At 38.4% G+C, this 11696-nt stretch overlaps 1 protein-coding gene across 6 annotated transcripts in view; it reads right to left on the bottom strand.

Moving 5' to 3' along the window:
- Positions 1 to 929: 929 nt before the first annotated feature.
- Positions 930 to 11696, bottom strand: part of larp1b (La ribonucleoprotein 1B) — a 38066-nt gene continuing 27299 nt past the window's right edge. For all 6 annotated transcript variants that reach the window (XM_014992624.2, XM_088002311.1, XM_088002313.1 and 3 more), the window contains 7 exons: positions 10489 to 10658; positions 9440 to 9546; positions 8383 to 8543; positions 8130 to 8274; positions 6291 to 6400; positions 2521 to 2648; positions 930 to 2424 (listed from right to left, as the gene is read on the bottom strand). In XM_014992624.2, the coding sequence (XP_014848110.2) occupies positions 2161 to 2424; positions 2521 to 2648; positions 6291 to 6400; positions 8130 to 8274; positions 8383 to 8543; positions 9440 to 9546; positions 10489 to 10658 (1085 nt within the window). In that variant the 3' untranslated portion in view covers positions 930 to 2160. The remainder of the gene's footprint in view (positions 2425 to 2520; positions 2649 to 6290; positions 6401 to 8129; positions 8275 to 8382; positions 8544 to 9439; positions 9547 to 10488; positions 10659 to 11696) is intronic.

Raw genomic sequence — 11696 nt, 5'->3', positions numbered from 1 at the left:
TTAATGAAAAAAAAAAAGCAATTTAGGCTCCCTTGAGAGGATAAATTCCCTTTCAGAAAGATTTGAGTTGATAAAAACTTGTTTTAGTGATTCTGCTGTTTTGAGTACACATGTTGTCTGTAAGCTGTCCGACCGTGACATCTGCTGCACATCTTCTGTCGCTTCCTATTGTGCGGGAGGATTAAATTGTTACCGTCTCGCCATCTGATGCTGCCCACCATAGATAGGAATGCCGTCTGCCAGTTAGGTTTCTAAAAATGAGCTACTGCGATTTGTCCTCGTTTACAAAAATAAATACCCTACCTGAAGACAGCACAATCATGCTAAGTTAGCTTAATAGTATGTTTTTAAAATAATTAGCCCAAATATAATCATGTATTAACTGACGTGTAGTAGACTGCTATCTGGAGATCACGTATTCACTGATGCAGTTAGATGTAACATCTCATTCAGTCATTTTGTTTGCAAGTAATTATTTCTCCATTTAGTTATTTGGCACATGTTCAAACATAATAGTTTGAGTGACACGTAAAAGGACAGTTTTATAAACCGAGAACCAGAAAGCTAGAAATTAATCCCCCGCACTTCTCAGTAAAAAACCCCAAACTAATCCAAATGAAGAGATTTAGGCTTTTTATGTATCCATTGGAAGGAAATGTGAATTTCTTTTTCATTCCAACATTGAGGTTTCTCTGTACATTTAAATGTCTGGAAGTTTCAGTAGTCTTTTCTTAAAAAAATACTTGCCTATCATCCACTTACATGGTATAACATCACACCTCGGTTCATGTGTTCATTTAAAGAATAAACAGTAAGTCCAGACAATCAGACTCAACCGACTTCACTGAGGTGTTGCTGGGAAGAAAAAGTTGCAGATCAGGCTCAACGACTTCGAAAAGAGCAACGCAGGACAGACGACACAAAACAAGTTTGTACAATCAGACTTATTTTATATTTTTTTTGCATTTTACAAGTCAAGAACATGCAACACTTTATTCTGAAACACTCAAACACACTACTGGTAACAAATCACTTCTTCGAATCAAATGAATAATGGAATAGTAAATGATTTTTTATAGTATTTACATTTTTTTTGTTTAAATTCAACTCAAACCTTTTATGTCCAATGAAGTAAAGGAAAGTTAACATTTAAAGTGCTCTAGAGCACCAAGCCTCAAACATAATATGAAGTAAACTTTAAGCTAAAAATGTTGTAGTTTTATGACACTAGCTCACACCCATAATTCCAGCAGAAACATTTATTTTTATTTTTTGTATTATATTCAATGCACAAGCAAATAAAAACTGCAATGATCGCCTAAGACTATTAATTCAATCAAGTCAATTGAAAAAAAAAACAAACAAAACAAAACAAAAAAACTAAAATAAAACAATAAATTAAGCTACCTCTGGGAGTAAAACGGGATTTAAATCTTCCCAGAAAACTAATGGGATGATTTCTGCAGCTTTTTAATTAAAAAACAAACAAACAAACAAAAAAAAGAACAAAAAAAACAAAACAAAAACAAAACAAAAAAAAAAAACACTTTAGATTAGTTGTGATATGTAGCAGTCAGGCTGAGAAACATCTGTTAGCCTCAGGGTCAGTACTTCTCAAATTCATGACTGCACCCGTCAACCTGATTGTCACCATGGAAACTGTAGACGTCGGGGCTGGTGAACTTGTAAAGTAGCGTTGCTTTTAGAGTCCTTCCAACCCTGAACAATAAGGAAGACCTTTTAAAAAAAAAATCTAATACACTCTTGACATCATGATGGATCAGATTTAAGGCACACAAGACTATCCGCCGTATCTCTTATCTTGGCAACCTACAATCACAGTTGAACAGCTCTTTAAAAGATCTGAGCGGTTTACAGCGATCAATGTACTTGAAGGAGTTTGGCATCTGAGAGAGAGAGAAAAAAGGCAAAATGCGGGGAATGCATTTTTTTTTTTGTTTGTTTTGTAAACGTTATGAGCCGTCGCCGGGCAAACAAATTCAAGCTTACTGCCTACGTTTGCTTCCTTTTAAAACTGAAATGCGGCGATAAAAACAATCAAATTAAAGTTGAGCTCGCTCGTTCGCTCGGCCGCTTCACGTCCATGTGGTTCGCTGTGACCTGAGAGCGGCTGCCGCTTCTCTCCACTGGCCAGGAGCTTCATTTGTTGGGGGAAACTCCATCTTTCTTCGCCGCTTTTTTGCCGGGGTTGGACGGCGCCGTCGCTTTCTGGGTGCTGTCTTTGGCCGAGCTCTGTGTGGAGGCGGAGGTCAAGGCGGCGGTCGGCTGGGGGGGCACGTTGGCGGATTTGGAGGCCTGCACGGGTTTTGAGGTAGAGTTGGAAGGGTGTCTTCGACGCCTTCCTTCATCCCCGGCCGAGGATGACGGATATCTCCTCCTGCCGCCCTCTTCTCCGATTGGAGGCTGCGGGTGAGAATCACAGCTTAAAATCTGTGACGACTGTCTATTACTGACGGGAAATAACACTCCAATCAGAAGGAAGAGGTCTCAAACACTCACCACCACCCTGAAGTCCTCCAGGTTCCGGAACTTTGAGAGGTGCTCCTGCAGCTTCGGGTCAATGGGCTGGTTCTTTATCCTGGAATACTTCAGGAAGGCCCAGAACTTCTCCAGTCCGTACAGCTGACCTACAGGGAAAAGAACATTTAGCTTTAAAGGGCCAGTGTTACGTATTTTTCAGGGACATAGGGCCATTTTAAAGCACAATCAAGAGACTATGTTAACCTGCGCTGTTATAAAAATGCTACAAGTATGATTTAGAGATTTGACTCCTTGATTTAATGCCTTGAAATTAGGCCTCTGTCTCTTTAAAAAGCTCCTGTTCTTTCTGAAACTCTGCCTTCAGGAAGTAATCACAACATGGCTCCTCTACAATGTTTAACAATGTTTGTTACCAGTGTTGCATTAAGAAGAAGCTCCTATAATGAGCTCAGCAGCTCCACCAGGTGTTTGCTATTTGCTGCTGGCTAGTCTGAATTCCCTGAGTGGGAAAGAGCTGCTCTGTGAGGCGGAAGCTCGGAAGCTTTAAGGCGGCGCTAGGTCTAAGCAGGCGTTTTGCACGGCTGAATGGTTAACATGGAGATTAAAGGATTTCTCAAACATGCATGAAAGAATCAAAGCAACACTCCAGGCATGTTTTTGATGAGGGAATAACGTTATAACATGATGTAAAGATCAATAAAGTTGATTTTACATAACACCGACCCTTTAAAGTTTCGGACAGTTCTGATGCACAACCGTAGCAACAAGATGTAGTTTTTAACAGAGACCACATATTAGTATATGGATCAGTCCTGATATAGAAAAAAAATCTAGATTGGGTATTGGTGACAATGTTCCTGATCCATAAGGGCAGATCTATTCAGTCTAATTCTATGCTTTGTGCTCTGACTGAGTGACATCATCCTTTATTATTAATTTTACATTATTTTTAGAATTCCTAATTGCACATTCTGAACCATTTGAAAGAAGGTTTGATACAGTTTAGTTTTTACATATTTGACCAAAGTAGTCAACCTGTTGGTTTTATCAGTTTATTATTTATTTTCCATTGGCTGTTCTACTCCTAATTTCACTGACTGGAGAAATGAAAGTTGTTTATCAGTGATTCTTGAGAATAGGGACAAAATGGGTTTTAATTTTCCCATATTTTTTTTTATTATTTCTCAACCTTATGTATGCAAATATGACAAATAATGTTTAGAAAATATGAAGATGCTAAGGTACAGGCTCCCAGTTGCGAATTTTTTTAAAAAAAATTACACTTTTAATCGACCTGACCCAAAACTTTGTCATCACCATCTGACAAAAATAAATTGAAAATGATTTTTAAAATACCCCATTAGTGATATTTTTACTCAATTTACAGACAAATGCTTCTCAAGAAATAAAATTAATATTATTTAAAACAAAAAACAAGAAAAAGTCCATCTGATGGAGCTGACAGTGCATGACGGAGTTGACACAGAACTGAAGGTGGTGACAAACTAGTGAGTAAAATGAAAAACTCGGTACATGTGAAGTAATGCAATTCATGTAAAATACATTAAAATGAATTAGTTGCACAATTAAGTGAGATTTGACAACAATTTCACTGAAAGAGTCAGAAAAACTCTGACGGAGTTGACATCTGACGGAGTTGACGAAATGCCAAACTACCTCAATTTATATGATGTTATTCTGAAGGAGGCCATATTGTAGCTCGTCAGGTCCATGAAATCTTTACATTATACCAAAATTAAGCTTTTATTTCGCAAAATTTCATCAAAGTTTTGTAAATTGTCAGTTATGGAGTTGACACATCATGGTTGTGACAAACAACTTAGGAATAAAACAGAAGAAAAAACTAAAGAATAACTGAAGCTAACCGGAGCTAACTAGCCCTCCTAGCAAAGGAAGAGAAAAGACAACGTCATGGGGTCCTCAGAAGTTCTGGTGCCCCCCAATAATGCCTGATTTTTTTACATTCTTTTCATTTCTGACGGTGTTGACAAAAACTAAGGACAAATTTCAACGGAGTTGGAAAATATCTAAAAATTATTTTTAATTCAATTTATCGATACTTTTATAATCATTTATATGACTACTTATACTTAATTGTCATAATATATAATTTTAGTATTTCTTTAAACTATTATAATGTATTGAGTTCTGCTCCTGGACAAGGGCTTTTACAGGCATCATCCACCGACTACAATGTTTAAAATAAAAAAATATTCAGCAAAAAAAAGAAAAATATACATTGTTGTGCTCACATGACCCAGGTTAGTTTAGTTAGATATTTGAAAAAAATATATTTTGTGTATATTTTATTCAAATTTCATGCTTTATCCATAGGACCTGTTTTGTCCCTATTCTCAAGAATCACTGTTATAAATGTTTGACCAAGCTAGTGGAGCTGTTGGTGTGTTTCAGTGAGCTGTACTGTGTAGAGTTAGCAGATACATTTGTAATTCAGTACATTTATGTTTAAAAAAATGTTTTAAGTCAATTCAGCTGTTTTTCTGCATCACATTAAAGTCTTTGCTTGTAATGGAACAAAAATGTGGGTAAGCTTTAGTAGAAGGAATATGTTTGTAGTTAATTTATTGATGCTTTCCTTCACATGTGAAGGTGACACCTTGGAGAGGACAGCTGTCTGGTGAAAGGACGACCCACAGGACAGGACTGGTAACAGATTAAATGACTAATCAGCTAAACATCCACTATGAGAACGAGAAACAAAGCAGCAGATTAACTGGGATAAGCATATTTCACCTCACTTAATTGAAAGTGAGCTTAAAATATCAATTTCATTCATATACTTAAAATTATTTGGCTAAGATGCAATAAATTGCAGTAACACAGGCTAGTGAAAAACATTGAAAAAACCTCGGATGATTTTTTTGGAGATCAGTGATCTGACTAAATAAAGCCCTTATAATATGCAGCTACAAGTACTTACATGTAGAGGGAAGACTGTCAACAGCATTTCTATCAGCTTTGTTACACAGCACTGTTGAATATTTAATGGCAAATGCTTGTACATTTCCAAGAAGCATCCTACTGATAGATTTATACACACTCCAGGGAAAACACCCTCATCTTTAGTAAGGAATGCAGTACAATTCCTTTTCAAAATAAAAAAAAAAACTGAGGCAGAAATTCTAAAAGGAAACTTATAAAGAGAACAATGACCCATCTAGAACAGGAAATAAACAGTTAAAGCCTTTCCTGTTCAATCCCCCGTTTAGTTTCACTCGGCTGAAACGGGTTCAGAGGGATCGTGACGTCTAAAACCAGTTTTCACTTCTTTTAAAAGAGCCACACTTACACAGGGAGGGAACATGCTCTTTTCTAAACAGATTCCATCAACTTCTCTACTGCTTCTGTGTACCAAACCTGACTGAATCCCCTCCCTCCCTCCCTTCTCTATCAGTCCCTTTAGGGCACCAACAGCATATACGCAAAGCCTTTCATTTCCTGGAAAACAAATGAAAATGTTCATGACTTATCCTGCAGTGAAGGGTGAATGCCAGCGGAGAAATCCAAAGAATTCTTCTTCTTTTTCCCAGTATTTCAAATTGCAAAGACAAAGCGTTCAGTGTTTGGCAAAATTGCAGCGCTTAATAAATCCCAACAGCACTTTGTCTTTAAAGCAGTTAAAAGTTTGTGCAAAACACTTCTTTTTCTTTTAGTGTTACTATATGGTTGAGTGGATCAAACAGATTTGTGCAACCAATCAGATTCTGGCGAAACTCGGTTAGCGTTCTTTAGCCAAAGCTAGTTACCTTTCTCAAAGTCTTTCAGGGTCTCCTCTTGGAAGTCTTTGAAGAGATCTAACCTGAATCTCTTCTCCAAACCGTAGCTGTAGTATCTGAAGAGGCATTCCAACCCATACCTGCAGGAGGAGAACCGATATTAGCAGGGCTGAAACAATTCATCACATTATTGAAATAATCGTCAACTAATTTGGTAATCGATTAATTGTTAAATGCAGTATAAAGTAAAAAAAAAAAAGTAGTAATGAAATCAAAACTGTACAATATATACATTTTGTACTTAAAATGTAAAAAAAGTTTGTCTGTGAATATGTTCTTCGCAGAACTCAAGTGACAATGTAACGTTGCATTATGTGATAAAAATAGTGTTTTAAAATGTCAACGCATCATTAAAACCGCATCATGTCATAGTCGAAGTAAAATGTAAGAAGATCCTAGAAGGCATTTTGAATTGTTTTGGCTTGGACGGCATGAAAGTTGATACTGAGCATTCTGGATGAATCTGAAAAGACTGAAAATGACCAAAAGTTCAGTATTTATGTTCCAGGAGCCACGCAAAGACATTTTGTTATCAAATTCACTCTTGTGTCTTTGTGTAATAATAAAGTCTAATTCTACTTTAGAGCCAAACACTTTAGGGATTCTGGGTTGCATTTGATCATTTTTATTTCAAAATCTAAAATCCTAAAGACAGATCAGACCTATATGGGTATTTCTACACCAAATAAAAGATTCTTTAAAACAATGTTTGGGAACTTTAAGGCATCTCTGGAAACAAAAAGGGAGCACTTTGAATTGGAAGTAGCGAATCCTGCGTATTTTCTGGTGATGAGCCTCAAAGCGAACAGTCAGGAGAAGTGGACGAATGAGTCCGCTGATATCTGTGTGATGAAGGAGATGCAAGGTATCTCTACTGCTGGATGGTTTGTTCTTCCCTCAGACTGTGCGGAGCTGAGCCAGTCACTTATTGAGCCAAGAATGTGGGTTTGGCAGGCCTGAGGAGGCGCCTCTGGCAGATGAGCAGAAAGCAGCTGTGCTGCTGAAGGTTGGAGGTCACGCAACGACACAAGCTCAACCAATACAGATCAGTCGATGGGAGTTCTGTGTCCAATTTACAAAGACTCGATCTGCTGACATGAAATGAAACGATTCTGTTTTTAAGAATTACAGTTTGAAATGGTTGACAAAGTGTTTTCAAAATACTTTCTCAGTTACACAAACTATGCAGGCTTTTAGAAAATACTTTAAAACAAACAGAATGCCCACAAAGTTCACATCAGTTTTAGCATCTTGTACTGCAGATTAGTAAGGTTATTGTTTTTAAAGCAGCAATCTCTGTGTGTGTGTGTTATTTTCTGACTGAGAAGTCGGAATTTCCGAGGTCCGACTACAAACGGAATGCACCATCGACCATGGGGTTTCCAAAAAGCTGCAGAGGCTCCCAAACGTTTTATGGCAGTGGCTGAAACCTCAAGCTGATAAAACACAGCCGTTTTGCTTCACATTTACCTCCTGAATGTCCTGAGTAAAGAGCAAACATGTTGAAATATTATGACTTCTCGCATCTCTGTGTTTCCTCTGACCTCAGTTTTGAATGCAGCACTAATACTGAAAACGGTTACAGTAATATTCAGCGTTTTCAGAGAAACCTGATAGCACTCTGCTATGGTGCGTTCGCTGATTGGAAAAAGATCTGATTTCTAATATTATTTCTGGACATTTTTGCATTTTTGTTTATTCTGTCTGCTTGGTCTCCAGGTTTCATTTCCACCTCAGAATGTGTTGTGAGAAACAGAACCCGACCATCGGTATGGAGTTGAGGATTTAACCATTTCATGTTTGTCTCACCTGTAATTTTCTTTGGCATCTTCAAGTGCAAACTGTTTGAACTCCTCATACATCTTTCTGTTGAAGTTGTCCCTGAGAAAGAAGGACCAAAACCTGAACAGAGTGTTCATCTCCTGAGACTGGCCGACCCCCAACCGTTTCCTCTCTAGGGAGAAGAAAAACAAAAGCACAACAGCAGGTGGTGGTTAGCATGCGATGCTAAAGGCACAGTGCTGGCTGCTGCCTGAAACAAGACGCGTGCGTGTCTCTTTACCATTAAGGCACCTTCGGCGATACTTGTGGTATCCCTGCTGGGTGAAGCCGTTGTCTCTCAGCAGCTCGTGGGATGGATGCCAGAACTTGGGCAGAGACTGAGGAGTGCAGCCGTAGCTTCCCGTCAGCGGAGCGCCTTCTGATGGAGAAGCGTTGGAGCTGCTGTGGACCCGCCGGCAGAAAAGATTCATGTAACCATAGGCAACGACAACGAGACGCGCTTTTAATGCTAGACGAGCCTGTACTGCTACTTTTATATTACGGCTGCCTCAAAAATATATTTGCAGAGCTATTTTTTATTGGAACATGTTGCTTTCTGTGATTGTAGTAACTGCTGATCATGTAAATTTGAAAAAGAACCTCAAAAAACCTTTAATGGATAATGACATAATATTGAAGATTATTTTTGTGTTTTTAATCTCTTTTAGAAAATACATCAGAAAGCTGTTGAAATGTAGGGCTGGACGATAAATAAATCATATATATCGTGATAGATATGTGATCAATATCAATAGATAATATATATGTTTGTTAGAATATTCAATATGAACTCCCATCCAGAACCACATAGTATTCTGGGGGATGTAGGCAGAGGGAAGAGTTTAGCTGCTCAACCTGTCACGACTAGCAGCAGTTTCAGGTTTCGTCTTTGTGCCTCATAACTGCTTAAAAATAAAAACAATGACGGAGAGAAAACTGTGGACAAACCTGGAAAGGTCACGCCACTAGTTGGGTAGAATTTCACATATTTAAAACAAAAAACTAATCAATAATTATTAATTGATATGACATGCTTATATCGTGATAGCCATATCGCCCAGCCCTAGTGAAACGTCAGTACCACTCATGTTATCAGACAGTACAGAAATCACTCCAGTTTTAAGAATATTATATAAGGCAAAAAAATACAAGAACAAAGGGTTAATGCATGTGAAAGCTGGTTTTGTGAAAGGAAGAAATGTTCCTTGTTTGCTCTTCTATTGGTTGGATCTGATAACAAGCCCCTTAAAGGCGGCGTTCTCATTATTATTACAGCTAGTGAAGCAGCGCGGTCTGACCTGATGGATGCAGAACGCGGCCGGTGCTCACGGGAGTCCATCACCCAACCAATGTGTGCCTCCTGCGGGGGGTTTGAGCTGTGGCGAGTCTTCTTCTTTCTTGGCATCTGGTACAGAAACCAGACATTCACATTTATCAGAGTGGTTTTGTATTTTAGCGCTTCTTTGAAGATAAACACATTCCCTACTGTGTTTTTTTTTTTTCTTTAAAGATTGGTTTTCATTTTCTTAACAGGTGATGTGACATTTGCAAGCTTTATTTGGTGGACTAAGGGGAAAATGGCTCTTTGTATTGCAAAGGTAGCAGAACCCCCGTTTTAGATGAAAGAAGAATCTTCTGGTAAAGTTCAGACAGAAATCCAACAGAATCTGTAGCAAAACTTGGAAATTGATGTTGAGACAGTTTGAACAATGAGATTTAGCATGACCTTGTTGAATCAGACCAAACCCTTACAGGTCAAAATACAGTTATTCCCGACACTGACCAAATCTGAGTAAAGCTTTGAATTCTAGGAAAGTCACAACAAAATTTTTTTAAAACGTTTTCTGGTATTTATCAAATAGAAATAATTCTAATTGACCTAAGATAAAAAAAAAGTTTGGTCAGATTTAACTTCAGACAGTGAGAAAAAAACTGTGATTGTGTCTTTTTCCTCAGTGTATGTAGGTATCTGATTTCAACTGTATATGGGGGGAAAAGGAAGAAAATGTGCAACATTTGCAACTGTAACTGCAGTAAAAGGTCATTCATTGTGTGTGTGTGTGTGTGTGTGTGTGTGTGTGTGTGTGTGTGTGTGTGTGTGTGTGTGTGTGTGTGTGTGTGTGTGTGTGTGTGTGTGTGTGTGTGTGTGTGTGGTTATTTGGGCACGCTTTCTTCCTATAACCAGTATCTCTTCTTTCCTGGCAACTTTTACCTCAGCAAACTTCATTCTCTAAAAACAAGTCAGCACAGCCGTTTATCGTTTCCTGCTGCTAAACAACAACAATTTTTCCTGATAGTAATGAGACTCTGTAAAGCTTAGGAATCAGAATCAGTGAGTGCTGCTGACCTGTCCATCAATGGCGCCGCTCTCCTTCATAACAGGGTAGAAGCGAGGGGTTTTGTTGGGATCCTGACGTCCAGGCGTGCGAGGCGTTCTTGGGGTCCGGGGTTGAGAAGTGCTGGGAGATTCTGGGACCGTTGTAGGGAGAGAGCGAGCCAGATCCGATCCACTCTCCACTGTTAAAACACACACACACACACACACACACACACACACACGCACACACACACACGCGCACACACACACGCGCACACACACACGCGCACACACACACACACACACACACACACACACACACACACACACACACACACGTTTGTTCTTTAATCTTGTCCCAGAATTACATGCTATGCCTTGGTGAGTTAAGAACAGAGAAAATTATTGAATATAACTTAGTATAGTTGAGTAACTTTCCGTCTTTGTGGCTAAATCTTTGTGGTATAACGCAGACTGCAATGCTTATAGCTATAAAAAAATATACATTAAGGCTCTAATCAAATGACTTGAGGACCTTGATTAATAAAATTCCTAGAGGCAAATTTTCTGCCTCCAGGCTTTGTTAAATTATGTTTTTCTATTTTCTGACTTGGTAGTGTAACTTTCTGAAATTTTAGCTTCTGTTTTTTCCAGCTCTTTTCTTGCTTATTGGACTTGCTCATCAAAAAGTGTGATAAATGACAAACATAATAAAAAATACATTAGTAAATTCTAATTTATAAAGTTTTCATACTTCAAACTTGAGACTGAAAGTAAAGTGTAATGTGTGCTTTTTAACTTTTAAAAAGAAATGTGAAATGTTCTATTTGTCATCCATTTCTGCCATTGTATCCCCCCTCATAGTACACACTTGAAACTAAAAGTGCTATTTGAATTATTTTAAGCAATAAAATGTTTTCTTATCAAAGGAAGGAAATTTTCTCTTTTGTATATTTCTTTCATTAGATTAAGTACTTCAGCGGTGTCCAAACTCGGTCCTCCAGGGCCGGCATTCTGTATGGTTTAGTTCTCTCCCTGGTGGAAGCAACAACCTTTTCAGCATGTCAATGTTCCTCTTAGGCCTTCTAACAAGCCATCATTTCATCCAGGTGCATTAAACCAGGGAGAGAACTAAAACATGCAGGATGCCGGCCCTCCAGGACCCACTTTGGACACCACTGAAGTAGTTACTACAGAAGGGAAAAATCTTTCACCCAATTAACTGTCAGAGTAATCGA

The sequence above is a fragment of the Poecilia mexicana genome, unplaced genomic scaffold (genome assembly GCF_051168715.1).
Source record: "Poecilia mexicana isolate PSO_F unplaced genomic scaffold, ASM5116871v1 scaffold_22, whole genome shotgun sequence".
Lineage (NCBI taxonomy): Eukaryota > Metazoa > Chordata > Actinopteri > Cyprinodontiformes > Poeciliidae > Poecilia > Poecilia mexicana.
The sequence above is the reverse complement of the archived record's forward strand: the minus strand, read 5'-3'. Positions and strand labels throughout refer to the sequence as shown.